At 36.3% G+C, this 17,794-nt stretch overlaps 1 protein-coding gene across 1 annotated transcript in view; it reads left to right on the top strand.

Annotated features, from left to right (window-relative positions):
• The window catches only part of DDC (dopa decarboxylase), a 53,348-nt gene that overhangs the window by 7,390 nt on the left and 28,164 nt on the right, over positions 1-17,794 (top strand). The window contains 4 exon segments of the mRNA XM_062568496.1: positions 142-255; positions 994-1,113; positions 6,535-6,669; positions 9,999-10,142. Coding sequence (XP_062424480.1) covers positions 142-255; positions 994-1,113; positions 6,535-6,669; positions 9,999-10,142 — 513 coding nt within the window.

The following is a 17,794-nucleotide window of genomic DNA, read 5'->3' as shown; positions in this document are numbered from 1 at the left end:
AGACTTCTCTAAAAACTGGGATCCTATGTTACAGCTGTATTCTGGAGAACTGTTCACATCACCAACCTCAAATTCTTTTACAATTTCATGACAATTTATTTTCTGTAGTAGTTAAAAATGACTATTTTTCCCCTAATATAGGTGACTCACTGGCACAGTCCATACTTTTTTGCCTACTTCCCTGCAGCCAGTTCCTTCCCAGCTCTTCTTGCAGATATGTTGTGTGGTGGAATAGGATGTGTGGGCTTCTCTTGGGTAAGTTTATTGGTAGTATATACTGCTATGTGGTAATGATGTTTCACCTGCCAAGATTTTAAGCATTTCAGTAATATTCTTCAAAAAAATATTGATTAATAGCAGTGAAGTCACAGGACAGTTATAGGTAAATTTACCTGTATAATTAAGTGTTTCCACGCAGAAGCTCTGAACATCTCCAATAATACAACTTTATTTTCTCTTAAAAGTTTAATTGTTGAAAAATTGCTGAATTTAGAATTAATGCTAAGATACCTATGCACTTGCATTTCTGGACCCATAATAATCCTAAGAAGTGAGTGCAAGCTTACTGATAATTCATTAAATAATATGACTGTTGCCTATCATCCGGTGTTATGATTTCTGTTATCATCTGCATTAATGGAAATTTGTATTGAAGAAAAAAAAGTATTTATTTCAGATGAGCGCTTCTCAGAAGAGTTTTTTACCTGATATGGAAAAAATATGCAAGGTACAAATCCTAGGTTTGACATTTGACATTCATGGTTCTATGTGAAGTCCTATGTGGCAATTTTTTCACATGTAGGAGTGTTTTTATTAGGAATTGAATTTATTAGGAATACCATGCACAAAATGATCCTCATGTCCCTAATTTAGCTGGTGAAATTAGCTAGCTAGTCTCTATCTCCATAACCAAAGACAGAGAGGGATCCAGTGGATCCTGTCCCTCCTTGTGTTCTAGTGAGGTCATTCCTTTTGTTTTATTTTTCAACACAGGCTGCAAGTCCAGCTTGCACAGAGCTGGAGACTGTTGTGCTGGATTGGCTAGGGAAGATGATTAATTTGCCTGAGGAGTTTTTAGCTGGGAAGAATGGACAAGGTGGAGGAGTCATTCAGGTAAGAAAGGACATAAAAACAGAGTAAGTGGTAAATTTGTGGTTATGATTTGGCAAAAGCTTCATACCAAAACACTAATAACTGGAAGATATATTTTTCCTACAGCCTGAGTTCCTTTCAGATTTTCAGAAGGACTGGTGTGCTGTGAGAATATTCATAGGAGGATACAACCATTTGTGAATGTAACTTTTTTTTGTTTGGTTTGGTTTGGTTTTTTTTCCAGAATAAATGAGAGTTTGACTCTCAAACTCTCTTCTCTGTGAAAATTTTGTTAGTAGTCAAACTTTACAGTCCAATTTTGAGCTTAACGTTCAAACGATAACGTTAAAGAATCCAGTAGGATGAAAATTCTAATTTGTTGATCGAGTGAAGTGAACAGAGAGAAGCTTATCAGCACTATTCAGCAATGTTGCATGGCTGAAAATAGAACATAACAATATCTCAAATAAAAATTACTTGAGGATTTTGAGTAGTGACTGCAGACATCAGAGCACCATGAAAACGGATTAGAAAGGCTTCCGTTAAGTTCACCTTAGATATGTTCAAGTATTTGCTTCAGTTGGTTTACAAAACAACCCTCTTTTTTTGGGGGGAAAAAAAGTGTCAGAGATAAAGCAATGGATGACAAAATAGCTGAGCGTCTACCATAAGTAGGAAAATGGAATATAATAGAAAGTCTATCAATTTTTGTTAAAGAAGCTGGCATAATTTTAAGAAATTTTCCTTCTATAGTAAAATAAAATGTTGGCATGTTATGATAAAATGAAGCTGCTTAAAATTAGAACCTGAAGGATTTAGATAATACAAATTGCAGTCTAAACTCCAGTATCCAAAACAGAAAAAAAGTTCCCCAGCTGTTGGAAAGTTGACTGCTTAATGAAAGCTTGCAATTTCTGAACAGAACAAAATTCGTACAGTAATCAATACATTGCCAGTGGACAAACTTGCATAATAAAGCCATATTATATATTAGATATGGCTCTAGTGGTGTATGGTCTTTCTGCAAATGCACTAGACACTAGTCACAACTATTCGTCTAATTAAAACAGATCCCTACAGTGATGAAGAATAGGTTTTAAATAATTGTTCTGTGATCCTTTGGTAATTTCTGGAGTGTATTTGTTGGAGGCCAAGGCACAATAAATTTTATTCTAAAGTAGACCTCTAAATGGATTTGAATTACATGCTGAAAGCAGGGGCTTCTTTCTGTGATCGCAGCTGCAGATGTCTACAGCATATTGCAATGAATTTTGCCCCACATTTTCCCAGGCAAGTATGAATTTAACCTAACAGCTATCCTGACCTAATGCAAACTTTTGCTCCACTTGCACCAATGTTTAGCCAGAGTAAGTCCTTGGTCATCCTGCTCTGTTATGACCTTTTTTATTACAATGAGTCTGGATTTTTTGTGTTCGAGAAATCAAGCTTTCGTCATGTGTCTCAGCAGTATTTTTTTTTTATCCCAATGAAAGCAAACAATTATGCTTGATAATTGTCAGCAGGAAATACTGCCCTTCCAGGCTAAGAACACTGGATTGCCCATAATTTTCATCAGATATCAGTCAGTTTCAAGAATCAAAAGTGTGCTTTGTGCTCCTGCTTACGATTAAGCCATTTGTGCTGTAGATCTTCGCGTCTTGTTCTTGAAACAATAATGATACACATAAGAGAGGGTGAGGCAAAGACAGCCTGAGTGTGTGAAACTGCCAGTCATTCTCTTGGTAAATACCAAGTAATTATTGTAGTATTGGGTAAAACTGAGCCTGTGAAAATTGGCTCTTAATTACATTTGAAAGTCTGTGTCAATATGAAGCACTTTGTTGTGTACAGGATGACACTTGAAAATGGCAAAAGATGAAAGAAAATTTCAGTTCAGAGCTCTGGTGGACATGAGCATCAGCTCTCACTGATATTTCTTCCGCCTCTTAAGCCTGCTTGCCATGGCAACCTTTGTTTGCTTGCAGTAAAAGGAAAGGTATCATCATCCTTCACTTAAGCCAGAGTACAGCATTCAAGAGGGGAAAAAATATCTTTTAAAAATGAGTGAGAAAGCAACTTTCTTTCTGAAGCTTGTCTAAACATAGCACATGTGTATCCTGCTGTTCATTCCAAATAAACTGCTGAAAAATGCACCTCCTTTGAATTTTAAAAGGGTTTTCTTCTCTGCAAAAAAAAAAAAAAAAAAAAGAGTATTTTGCAGGTGAAACAAAACAAGACCTATCACTAGTATGGCAACACACACTCCTAATTCATGTTTGTTGTCAGTAAGCTGAGTAATTCAAGATCCAAGGCATTTTTAACCAAAAATACTCAGTGCAGGATTTTGGTGCCAACTGAAGAGAATGTGGCCTTATGAGCCAGGTTCTGCAATCACTGTGCACTTTGGTATAAAAAAGGTGGAAACTGAGGCAAAGTGAAAAAGAGCCTGTGTCTATACTGCAACATCCAAATGCATTTCCTAGTTTCAGGCATCCTAAAGCAATGTTCCAGCTCCATATCTGGCAAGATTCAGCTGAACAGCAAGCTCTTTCCTGTTCATCCTTGTTCCCATGTAAGGGAAACTCATACAAGAGCTGTTGTGTATATTGACTAGGCATCAGTCTGAATTTTGTCACACTCAGAAAACTGACTTTACAGTTGTGCCTAAGTGATTTTCCTAGGCTCCTGGCAGTCTCCAGCATAGTGGGGACTTAATTTTCCAAATATCAAATTAATACTGTAACTTTTAAAATTTCCTAGAGCCACATATATGTGTATGCATGTTTATTTAATGTCCATAGACCTTACAGGTACTGGAAGGACACCAGCAGTTTTACAACTGAGCCAGCCTTAGTAAGAAGCAGCCAGGTTTTGAAAGGTTGTTTTGAGTGATTTGACCAATATGACATGGACCTAGGTCTGTCACACAGTTTTTATGATGCACAACTTTGTTATGTTTATGTACAACTTACCTGAAAATACTGTATGGAAACCACAATTAGTGGCAGTTGTTTACAAAAATGAAAAGTACTGTCATGAACTGAATTGCTGGAAATTGCATTTCAGGCAAGATTGTCTGATGGCATTTGCCCATTATGTAGGTTGTCCAATTATGAAGATTCTTTGGAAGGTTATGTACTGTTTTGTAAAAGAAGAAAGCTTCTCAAAAAAACGGTAATGGTCTTGGCTGTAAAACATTCTTCACATCTGCTTGATTTCTTCAAATAATTAGACACCAAGGATCCAAATCATCATATTCTAGCTCACTAGAACTTCTGTCCTGAAGTGCAAGCATTTCTCACCGTTCCTTAGATATCATTGTGCTGAGACTGTTAGAAATACCTTTGCTAACAAAAGACCTGGTACCAGAAATTTCTTTTCAGGAAACTTGCACAGGACTGGATTCATCTTACATTTTGTCAGCTGGAAGTTGAACAAGTAGGCAATTTTAGAGGAGCTGTATATTTCAGCTGAGGATATTTGCCTGCATAGATGGAATTACTGTTTCCTGGAAATAGTTATCTCTCTACACTGAGTACTGAGGGACCCTAAACTTTATCTCAGAAACTTAGCTTTTTAGAAATTTAACTTTTTCTAAAGTAAGATGAATCACATCTTGTAAGTTCTTATGTGTAAGATGAAGATGATAGTGTGCTCACACTCTTATGTCATGAGTCTTGAGAATTACTATACGTATGATTTCTATGTGTTCAGATACTCTGATGAGTGTTCTGAGTATCTGGCTATAGAATGTAGGCAGAGTAACATTAAATGAGGATCTTTCTATGTTACAATTTCTGTAATTAATGGACCGAATTTCCTTCACCCTTTGCTTCCACATGTCAGTGCTACCTTACTTGACCTAAGAGGGGTATTTGTCTTCCTCTGCTACTGTGTATCTCTAATATTTTCCTCAGTTGCCATAATGATGTGTTCAGTGGCAGCCAGGAGTGCACGAAATTGTCTCCTGCTCGTCTTTGTGCTCTGCTCCTGACCACGGGATCTATATTCCTCAAATCTCACACCCAGGGAAAGGCTCATAAAATATCTTCACTGTGGCAATGCATTTAGTAAATGTTTAGGCACTGTCCTTTCTCCTACTTAATCCGTTCATGGGGCTGATGAATTCAGCTGGAATGGGCTTACTCACTGTTGAGATGTTGACATGTCTAGAAGGCAGCTCTATCTTAAATGAATAGCTCAGCAAACTTCAGTATTCATTAAAAGAAAATCTGAGTTCACTGGGATCATTCACATGAGCAAAAATGTATGAAACATATACGATTAGATCCGTCTCCAGGAAAGAAATAGACTTCTTAAATACGTAAGTATTTGTTGTTAATAGTAAGTGCACTGGTCTTCTGTAGAGTGAGGCTAGAATTCTAGTACAGAATAAGAAAAATCATACTGGGGATATTTTGGAAACGTGTATTAGTATAATAAATTATTTTAAAATTTATTATTTTATTTTACATTTATTGTTTAAATTTGTTATTTATTAGTATAATAAATTATTTTTAAATTTAAATTATCAACAGCATTCATTTCAGTGTTACCTACTTGGCAGGGGAAAAATTCACGTGACGATGAGCTTTAAAAGTCCCTAAAATCTCTTTCTTGCCTATGGACACCCAAGAACATTGAAATTTCTGAACATGTGTTTACACACTTACTTACAGTTTAAAAGATGAGCATGTTTCAGCTGCCTGTGCTAGAGGAAAAATAAAGCAAAAAAAAAAAAAAAAAAAAGTTGTGGAAACATATTCTCTGGTGAAATTTACAGATCAATAGATAAAAAAATTCCCTCTTTATAGTCACAAAGACACAGTTAAAACTCCTATATTTTGTGAATCAGATTGCAATTTAAAAAACACTGTGTGACTGTTCCTTTTATCTGTGTATTTTGGATGAAGAGAAGATGGGTAACTAACACTTGGAAAAGCAGTCAGCTATTCTGCGTCATAGCTTGTATGTTTTCTCGGTGCTTTTCTCACAACAATTGGTTTTTGTCCAAGGTGCCTCTAAAGATTAAAAAAGCTTTATAATTACAGACGTTGCCTGAAAGAATTAAGAGTTGAGAGTCAGATTCTGACTGAAGTTAAATGAGTGGAAATCTAGAGTAACAGAAATCAACAGTTACTCCACAGTTGTTCATAGTTAAGAAATGATTGGTGTCTAACTCTGGAGAGCCTTTTCACATGCTCCTAAGTCTGTGAGTCCATTCTTATGGTCTGACTGCAAGGCCGATGCATGAACTGAAGACAACAAACAAACCGAGGCACAGGAGGGAGGAAACAGAGATTAAATTCCTCCCTTGCTGTCACACATATCTTTAAAAAGCATGAGATTGTGCTTTTTACCAACTTCTCAAATTCATATAGAAGAAAATATTGATTTTCTTCTGGAACCTCCTGTTGAACCTTCCTTTGATTTATCCCATAGGGAAGTGCCAGTGAAGCCACACTGATTTCACTGCTTGCTGCAAGAACAAAAACTATCAGACGAGTGCAATCAGAAAAGCCTGAGCTAACAGAAGCAGAAATCATGGGCAGGCTGGTGGCCTATGCTTCTGATCAGGTGAGTGAGTACCTCTTGAAAGCATAGACCTGGAAGCATCGGGCCTGTACTTATTAATTGCAGCCATCCTGCTAGGTAGGTATAAACTCTTTGGAGCAAGGACTATTTGGTTTTGCTTTTTCCATTGTTTTTGTACAGCGTAACTGATCTGCACTCACCATAATACGTGCTACCGTAATGCAAAGAATAAGTATCTAGAATTCAACGTTGTGTAAGTATTGCTTCTTCTCTGCAAAGAAGCCCATTTGAAGTAAATATACTTGAGTAAGATGTTTATTTCAACTGTGTTCAATAAATCTAGATCATCTGTTGTCAGACCTGGGTGTGTGTCTCCGTGTGTGCACATATACTTTTTCCCTTCATACACCCATACAAATATACATTCATATTTCCACCCCTTGTATGCATGCAAGTGCATGGACACACACAAACCTGCTCTGCATAAATGTAAAGCAAACTGGTCATAATACTTGAAAAAGTCTAAAACCGTTTTTTTAAAAAAGAAGAAAAAAAAAACAAGGTCCTAAAATACACATGTATCACTTTAGCTGAGAAATCTTCTAAGAAAACATAATCCTTGATTTCTGACTGTGAGTGGTATTTAGCAGACCGACATTTTCTTATCTAAATGTCAATGATATAGAAAGAACTTTCTTAGTACTTGCTGTTCAATTCTAGGTAATAGCTAATTATGCAGCATAAACTGGCCAGGTTTCTGGTTTGTCTTGATTTTCTACTAAGTGCATGTTAAGAAGGAGAGCAATTTAAAAGTACTCTTGCTCTTTGCTGGTGGGAAAAGGGACTGCACTTGTAGGGTGAGAGTATGAGTGAGAACAATCACACTATCAGGAAAGATGATTACTGTTCTCAAAAGACACAAAAAATATGCATCCTTTTTGTACCTAGGCTCTGCGTTGTGCAGACTGCTCATTCCAGTGCTCTGACCCAGTGATGCCTATAGCTCTGTTATTTGTTTTCCTTTTCCCCCCCTGTAAGTGGCTGACCTGAAATGAGGACTGACAGGCTTCTATGCGCACTGAAGGTCAGAGGCTTTTCTGTTTACAGAACAATTTGCCTTAAGATATTGCTGACCTTTCAAAGAAGATTGTTGCTGAGCTCACCGGTCCTTTTACATTAAGAATGGACCTGTGTGGCTCATATACAGTAATCCCCCCCCCCCAAAAAAAAAAAAAAGAAAAAAAGAAAAAAAAAGAAAAAGAAAGAAAGAAAGAAAGAAAGAAAGCCTAAGCCATCCTGTGGGAGAGAAAACCATGCATTGACAGTGCAAAACAGTGCCAGAATGAATTAGGAGGCAGGTAAAAAATTGGCTAGTAGAGAGACCTGGAGCACAGAGCTGAACCCAGACCTCCCATATGCTGGGAGATCACCATAGCTTCTAGGCATTTTGGAAGAATCTTCATCCCAGTAATATTGTTCTCTCTGTATAAAAGAGTACAGAGCAGAATGGGGAATGAGGCTTTCCCCAGTGACTACTTGAGGGTCTGGAGACAACTGAAAAGGCTCCCTGCCTGTTTTAGTGCCTGGGCTATCCTGGCTGAGGTTCCTCTTGCAAGAGACACTGCATCTGAGACTTCAGAGCTAAGAGGAACATCCAGGTACCCCTGGCAGCAGAAACCTGACTGGGATGAGGACAGAAGTTGGGGTAGCTGCTTGATATTATGAAATTTACTCAGGCCATTCCCTTCATCAATCCTTCTTTGCCATTTCCTCTGGCCATCTTATGTGGCTGCCCAAGTCACTGATTTCTTTTTAGTTCCTTGCTGTCTTCCAGGACAGTGGGAGACTCCTGTGCACATGGCTGAGGATTAGCAATTCCACAAGACAACAGGGCACTAAAGATACGTTGTAATGCAAAAGCGTCTTTGTGATTTTAACCCGAAGATTATGAATGGCTATAGTTATGAAACAGCCTTGTTAAATTTTTTTCTGAGACTTAGGGAAGCAGTTCTTAGGATCTGGCTAGCAAATAATCTCAATGTATTGCTGTAGTTTGCTCATTTACAATTTTTCTCCTGTAAGTTGTTTAAAAAAACACCTCTTTCCATTGTACACGTGAATAAAGTATGGCACTACTATGGTAAATACATTGTGTTCAACTTCAAAGGCAGTTATATTTCACAGCTTGACTTCCAAGTTTTCTCAAGTTGGTGCCTGGTTGGTTTAACAAGGTACTTTGACAGGAGGCTCTACTGAGGTACAACTTAATAGTAAATATGCTTTTAAAAAGAGTCATTTCAGGGATATATGAAGTTGAAAGGCAGAAATTTCATCTTCATCTGGTCTTGTTCAACCCCTAGTTTAGATTAATCTTTTCAATGATTATATGCTAAATTACAATATAACTAATAAGTGCTCCTGTAGGCATAAGTAGGAACCAACATGGATGGCATGGATATTGTAATTGAGAACAGTCAGGATATGAAGAGGTGGTGAATTTTCTTCTTTCAAATTAATGGTGATTAAAGGAATCTTATAAGATGAAAGGTAAAAGAGTTTTTTTGGTTTAGTCATGCTGCCAAACAGAGTATTTTGTGGCTAAACTGACCTTCCATTATTAACAGAATTACTATTATATCATACTTCTCTATTTTAGAGGAGGAATTCCTAGTGATATGTTAAGGATTAAGGAATTCCATAGCAATATCTTTATTTTTCTGTACTGAAATATGCTTTATGTTCTAAAAAATTACCTAAGGGGTATCCAAATAAGAGAGCTTGTAAGCAAAATAACTCATCAAGACTGCATTATTAATTGCTTTACAAAATCAATGAATAATTGGACTGCAGTTTATTCAGTAGGTAATCTAAAACAAAATAGTAATGTAAGAAAATATTTCAACCTATATTGTACCACAACATACACTTTTTTTATGCTTTAGCAAACCTGCACACTGTAAAAATATTCTCTTGAGCAACTAAATTATTATCAGGCAGGTTGATTGTCTGTGGATTTTTTGGTTGATTTGGAGCTAAATCCTGAAGTGCTTAATCAATCCTACCCAATTCTGAGAGCATGTTAATTAAAGCTCTCATTAAGGTTAATTGAACTCTTGTCTGAATGAGACCTTTGCAATGGTTTCAGGAATACTTCAGAGTTACTGTTGGAGGGTGGGAATATGAGTGTGCGAGTATAAGAGAGAGAGACAGAGACAGAGAGAGCTTTATAATGTTTGTTACATACCAGCAAGTCTCAGGCTCTCAGATGTTGCTTTATTTGAATGAAATTATTCTTTTTTTAAAAAATTCAAATGAACTTCTTACACACCAATAAAAGATGTCTGTCCTAAAACATATTTGCTTCCTTGCAGGCCCATTCATCTGTGGAAAGGGCTGCCTTAATTGGTGGTGTGAAGATAAAAAATGTTCCTTCAGATGAAAAATTTACTGTTTGTGGTTCAACTCTAAAGAAAGTTTTGGAGGAAGACAAAGCTGCTGGCCTTATTCCATTCTTCGTAAGTACTGAGTTTTAATTCATTAATGGATTTATTGCTTCAGATAGGCTATTATTGAGATGAGTAGATGACCTCATCCCTAACAGACGGATTGATAGGCAGGCTAGCTAGACTATTAGGATGGATTCTGTGAATGTTCTTCACTCATGTGAACTTTGCTAGAATCATTTTAAGTATCTATGCATGCAGGAAAATAACTAATTTGAAGTGGAAGTATAGGAGGCAGTTCTTTGTAGGGGGAGCAACTCATTTGAGCAGTTGGTTGCTCTACTGAGCAAAAATGATATTTTAAAAGGAGTTCAGGTTAGATTAGACAGTTAAGTAGATGAAAGTGAATTTGTAGTTACATTTAATCCTACTAGGTTATAATCTCTTAGCACCTGAATTCCAACCTGCTTCTGTCACAAAGGTATACCTTTACTCTTCGAGTTCTAATTTACACATAAAACAAATTTTAAAACAATAAATTAAATGATGGCATCATTCAACAAGCAAAAGTCTCCCCTCCTCACTAGTTTATCAAAGAAAAGAACCTCCACAATTTACCCCAAATATTAGCAAGATCATACTTTGTCAGATAGGTATTTTTAAGTATGTGACCTATCTCTACCAGGTGAACTATAGCTAATCTGTCTGTGGCAGTTCTAGGTGTCATCCTTTCTTGTTATCTGTCCACTTTCCATTCCGAAGGTTACAGTTTCTGCAGCAGTCCAGCAGAAGCAAGCGTGTCTCTATCAGAGTTGCTAAAGTTCATAATCCCCCCCAGTCATAGAACAGTCTTGGACTGGATAGAATTGCAAAGTTTGGTTCTACTCTAATAAATATGTGATTCAAAAGAATATTTTCTTATTCATCAGATCTGTTCCTCCTGTCAATTCAGAACACCATCTCATTTTTTCAAGTTAAAACAAGTGTTTACCATTTATTTTTTCATGGAGCAAGTAAACTCATGTGTACATCATAAATATAATGTTTTGCTCATCTTTTGAGCGTTATACCTCTGCGAAACTTGATACAGACACTGATCTGTATAGATTTATAAAGGGGTATAATATGCTAGCAATAATACATTAAACTTGCCTACAAACTTTGTAAACTGCTATTTATAATATAATACTGATATCCTGCTATTTATAATGTAATACTTTTTACTCTTAACAACTTCCATATCTAAATATTAGTATTGTATATTACTTTTTTCCTCAGAAAAGTCATATCTGACTCAGCAGTTGTTTCTTTTCTTTCATAGGGTGACATTTTCAGAAAGGCCAATGTGCCCTAAGTTTTTATTAGCACTTTTTAGAATATTTAGCAGATTAAGAGACAAAAACAATGAGACAAAAAAGCTTATATTACATCAAGCCTTTTAAAAATACAGTCTTTTTTTTTTTTTTTACTCTTCTTGTTACTAATTTTTACTGTTGGGTTTTATGTAGTATGAGGATGGTTAATGTGAAGAACGTTTTTCATAGGTGTGGTATGCTGCTATTTTTTAGCTTGTCTTGAACTAGTGAGTCCTCGGGATGACTGAGGTCATCACATTGATTGCTTTCCAAAACAGTAAGACTATGACTGAGGAACAAAGCATCCACAGGGCTTTCTATGTTATTTCTATCTATGTGTTTATCTATTTCTATCCATGTGTTATTTCTATTATATTATACCAGCTCATAGTATCTTACATAAGCTCCTACTTGATTATCTTACTCTTCATTTTAAACAATTTTGTTTTCTGGGATTTCTTGTTTTGTATTTCTTTGTGTTTTTTTCTTCTTAACAACATACCAGGTACAGTATTATATCACCTCTCCATGCACTAACAACAAAGTTATCTGGTTTGTTGTTCATCTGATATCCATTAACAAAAAATGCAACTTGCCCCTCATAAATATTCATTCCTTGTTAATTTTTCTTGTGTAGCAAGGGGAAATCAAATATTCTGTTTATGCATTCAGCAACACCATTGCAAAGGGTGACTTAACTGTTGTTTTTCCTCTTCTGTTTGCTTAGCTATGCAAAACAGGCTTTCAAAGGCAGCACAGGCTCAGTCTGATTTAATATGGCCTGTGCCAGGTCTTCCATTTATTTGTATACATAAAACATGTCAGCTTAGATTAAACCAGATCTCATTATCCTTATGGTTGGCCTCTTAATTCAAAAGGTGTGTTAATTCTCTGTCATGCTGAGCAGCAGTTCATGCACTGTATTAGTACTCCCTTCTCTAGCTTGCAGATTGTAGAAGCTTTTAACTTTCTTTTGTTCTTGAGTAATTTGGTGCTATTTTATTTTGTTCTCACGACAGTTATGCACATTGCTAAGAAACACCTTACTTCACTTTATTCCTTGTCTCCCTGCATTCACTGCCTTTGCTAATGAGAGAGATTCAACATCAAAGCAAAAAGTTTAACAGAAGAAATTTTGCCTGAAGAGATTTGTGAATGCAGAGAGAACCTTCCTAATAAAGAGATCTTGGTTGATGCAGTCTCTCTTATCAGCAAAATGACTTTGTAGGGGATCAAAAAGAAGAGACAAGCAAAGTATGATACTTAATATGCCTGATTCTCTGCTCAGATTGAATGAATTAGGAATCATCATACTAAAATTGATAGAAAGGCTTTTCTTTTAGAGGAGAGTGGAGAATTAGGGAGGGGTTCATTGCCAGGCTTGATGTGAAAGAGGATCCCTCATCACAGCAATCTGATAATTACTGATTTGCTTTTCACATAAATAAGGTTTGACAAACAGTCTTTTTAGAGGGAAGGGGAGCATTGTTTTTAAAAAGAGCATCTTTGAATTCCTATCCACCATCAATATCTTTTAGCTCTAATAGTCTTTGTTCAATAGAAGCTATGGCCAAATTGAAGCAATGTGGCTAGACCTCTGCTTTTGTTTCCTTTCCTTAATTTCAAGCTTATATTTGAATTTATTTGTTTCTTGCAAAATAACTTGTGCAGAAATTGAAGCACAGACAGTTTGATATAGTGAGGCAGGGCATACTGTGCAAACAATACACTCAGCCTGGCCAAGTGAGGAGGGTCACAATTTACATAGTAGCAGTTTCCAAGTGTGGCCCATACTCAGCCTTTCATATGGCTCTTAGTTCAGCAGAGCTTTGAGGCACATGTTGAAGTCATGTTCTTCTCATTAATTAGAAACACTCACTGGAGGTTAAGCACATGTTTAAATACGTTTCTTAGTTGGGCCCTGTGTTCTCAACTTGATACAGACCTCTGGATTAGGTGAATGTTGACCAGGATACCCAAATATGGAGATCACTAAGTCATGCACTGCTGAATTCAGAGATGCGGTCCACTGCCTTCAAGTATAGTTCACTTGAATGTGTGTAAGTGGCCTGTAGGCTTTACATTGTCTTTCATATATCAGCACTGATATATTGCAGCAGCTGGCTTATGCATAGTACAATGTACTTCAACAACTTCATCCAGTATAGTGGTGCTGTAACATGATCTGTTTTCTGCTGAACAAAGACCAAGCATGAAATCTCTCTGATTGTAACTGAAGTAAGTCTTCTGAGTGATGATCTACAGGATATTAAGAAGCAGGCTGTTTGTATCTGAACTCACACGGGAAACAATAAATCTGGATTAGACTGACAGAGGAGCCATCTTTTTAGTAGGAGTTAACACTAAGATCCTGACCACAGATTCCTGTTTGGAAGAAGCATTCTCTGAGATATACAGACCTTAAGGGCAGTGTGTTTTAACCCATAGTTTGTGAATGATTACTGTTTCATAAGATATTGGATGGTGGTTTAGTAAACTATTGCAATTTTTTTAAGCTGCAGTCATTCTCATGCAAGCTGGCAAGCAACTGAGTAAGAGAAAATAAAAATAATAAGAGAACATTAAAAATTGTCTCATTTTAATTGATTGCAAACGAGAAGCTTTATGGCAAAATTATACAAAATGTGTCTACATCTTTTCATCTTTTTTTTTCCCCAAAAAAAGCTATAGCAGGTTTTCTAGTAGAAAAGGTTGAGAATTTCAGTCTTTGCTTTATGCTGCCTGAGAGCCTTACTCTCAAATATCATAAAGATTCATGCACGTTCCCTGACACCGGTCTTGATTTCAGGAAAGTAATGCAGGAGATGACTGACGCAAGCATTTTATCTGCTTTGTATTCACAGCTGGGACTGAGTCAAATCTGAAGTGCACAGCTTGGAAAGCGTGAGGCCTGCGGGCCCTACCGAGCCATCAGTCTCATTTCTGTGATGCAGCCTGTCCCTTGCCCCTTGCACAAATGTGATTATGTTGATGTTATACAGGTTGAAAATTGAATTAGATTCATTGCTTAGTACTGAGGCAGACTAAAGATAGCCCTGCCAAGAGCAGATGCTGTCACTTTAAGGGGTTTCTGAGAATTAACACAAGTAGCTTTGAGGCTTAGACACAAGCAGAGAGGACAACAAAATTATTTTAGAAGTTGAGGTATACTTTACAAAATAAGCCATTTATTTAAACAACTAAGTCTATGTTTGAACTCATGTAATCTCTTAGAGAAACAACATATTCCTTACAGTAATTAAGATAATACTTTAACTGCAGTACAGCACTAACATTAATAATTTGTAACTTTCTGTTGTGAAATTGTGCAGTAATTTTTTTTCTTCCTGATATCAGGGGACTGGCCAAGAGAGTTGTGCTCTAATCTTGTCAGAAAATCCAGAATACATTATCATAAAATATATGCGTAAGAGCGCAGAGCTAAGACTATGTGCTTTATTTCAGTATTTTCCAAAGCAAGTTAACTACTATTTTTGTATATATAGAAAAACTAAATTTATTTTTCATCATGATATCCTCCATTCTTTTGTGCCCCTATTTCTAGATCTGTAGTTCAACCAAAGATGAAATGTAGGTTTTTTCCTGAGTGTGGGGACATCTCAGGTAGGCAGAAATGCGACAAATTTATTATTAATTACTTTATATGTACATGCTTTATTAGGAAAAAAAAAAAGAATAAATCTACTCCTTAGTAAAAATACATCCTGCATGTTAAAAATAATTTGTTAATGTTTTAAATATGTATATTTTTTAACCTTCTACAAAGGATAATTAAACTTCTAACCTGGTCATAAACCTGCTTTAAGCACTGTTATCATTCAGCTCTTCTCATCTGTCTCAGAAATATGGCATGGCCCAGTAGAGATAAAAGTTAGATTATTTGGAGGAAAAAAATGTGTCAGAAGCAGAATTTTATCATCTCTATGTTCAATGTGCTTCTCATTTTCAGAACTATATTTGTTTCTGTCCCAGATTCTTAACTGTTTGATCATTGAAAAAAAAAAATCTGAATTGGTCCTTTCTTATTTTAATAATCTCTTTTCTTGTAGCTATTTTTTAAAAAATTGGTGCAGTGAAACATCATTATAATTATTAATTTTGGTGTAGTGATCAATTTAGGGGAATATGTGCAGTGTCAGAGCTAAAATGCTTTCCAGATTTTGTATGACTATATTTAATCAGGTCTTCCATACATAAAGGCAGAATATTACTTCTTCTAATACTATACACAAGTTTATTTAAATTGAGTACTGTCCAAATACTTTCTATTAGGCAGAAACATTCAGCTCTGCACAGGAACAGGATTTAAAATACCTTTGAGGTATATTGTACAGTATAGATGCAGATACATTTGAAAGAATACTTAAAAGAGAACCTGTAGCAATGGGTTGTTGATTAGTTCAATGTACTTGGTGCATATCACTTTAAATTTCTGGCTATTTTTGAATGCATGTCCACATGCCATTCTTACTGGAAGTTTCTGTTAGTACAGGAATCTCCAGGAATTTTGGAAAGTCTAGCTGAATTAGTGGTAGAACAAGCCTCTCTCACCTTGCATTAATCCTCCAAAAGACTAGAGACTGCAGATGAAAATCCTATCATGTTTGTTCGAATCTTTGTCTGAAGATCTGATTATCTTTTTCAGGATGTCTGGTCTTGTGCTGTTACTACTTTGCTTTTTGTAACAAAAAGAAATAGGAAAAAAGCTGAGTGTGAAAAGCAAAGATAAATAAACATTTAAAAACTTTGTGACAGTTTCTTGGAAGAACTCATCAGAGAACGACTAAAGGGAAAACCAACTTTTAATTAGTCCCAAGATATGTACAGGACCTGCTTCAAGATGTGACTGTAGATGATTCATAACAGTTTGAAGTTCAATATCCAATAGCTGGTGAAAAAGTCAAACCTTGCATAGCAATTCATGTTTAACTTCAGAGAGGGCACCAAGTTACAAATGAGAATGTATGCTCAAGAGAACAAATTAAATGGTTAAATATTTGCAGGTATCAAGCAAACTGTTTAAGTAGACCAGAAAGGTTTAGCACAAATTTGTATCACCTTTTAAAAAAAGATGGAAGAAGGACCCTCCCCCAAAAGTTATATAGTTTAGCATTTGTGTAACACGACCTTCTAGAAGTAGAGACATCAGTGAAATGCAGAAGCTGTGTCCAGGCTAGAGGAACAGAAAAGGGTATGCACTTGGCAAATTATATGTGCTATTAGGCTAAAACAGACTATAAAATTTTGGCAAACAGCTTCCTACAGACATAGTAACTTTTTGCTCCGATGTAGAAAACTTATTGGGCCATAGAGAGACAAAATAAAAACCTAAAGAAGATAAGACCATAGCAGGAAACCTAAATACAAACAAAATCCTTTGTTTGCTACAGGAGTGCTTGCATGCATCAAGATGACTGTACAAGAGGAGACTGAAAGTCTCCTCAACCCCACACAGTTGAGCCACCGACTGTGCCTCTTGGCTGGGCATGGGCAGCGTGTGCTGCTCTTTACTGAGGACAACCTCTAACACAGCAGGAAGACCTGCTCTACTGGACATACAAAGCTGTCACTTAGCTAGCTGGACAGGCCGGAGAAGTGCAATATAGACACAGAACCACTGGAAACGTTTCCTGCTGGTGTCATTCCCAAAGGGAACCCAAAGGCCCTGTGTACCTACACATAATGGAGCTGAGATAAAACATGGAGTTTTATCGTATACTTGTATCCATATTTTGTTAAGGCAGTATGTTTGCTTCCTGAAAGGTATGGGGGATGGAGAGATACCACCAAGATGTTCCTTTCTTTTCTTACAGGAGTTGTCATGAATTCACTGAGGGACATTTTTAGAGAATAAGCATGCCTTAGTAATATGCACATTCAAGCACCTGCCCCCAACAGAAACAACCTCCCCAAAATGTGGCCATTTGTAGATGTCTAGGGAAAAACAGTGGAAACGAAGGATGGTGGGTTGATAATGTTCTTGCAGGAAAATAATCACAAATACAAAAACAATAAAGTTTCTGCATTTGAAATATTTGTAATCATCCAGCTGTGGTATGGTGTTGTGTGTGACCTTGTATAAATGATCTAATGCCTTAGTACTTCAGCATTCCAACTAAAAAAAAATTATATTTTCTCTATTTAAACTGTAAAGTGTCTTTTAATACATATAATTTCAGTACAAGGAACAACCTGTCCCAGGCTTTATTGTTGTTTGCAAAAATGAGACTAGGTATTTAAAATGCAAGACTAACAATAAAATATAAAATAATGTCAGTTTACTTGCACTTGGTAGTTGTTTTCTAGATTATAATTCCATCTGCTTAGTCCCAGTAAATTTCAGCTAGT

This window comes from Rhea pennata, chromosome 2 (assembly GCF_028389875.1).
Source record: "Rhea pennata isolate bPtePen1 chromosome 2, bPtePen1.pri, whole genome shotgun sequence".
Taxonomy (NCBI): domain Eukaryota; kingdom Metazoa; phylum Chordata; class Aves; order Rheiformes; family Rheidae; genus Rhea; species Rhea pennata.
The sequence above is the reverse complement of the archived record's forward strand: the minus strand, read 5'-3'. Positions and strand labels throughout refer to the sequence as shown.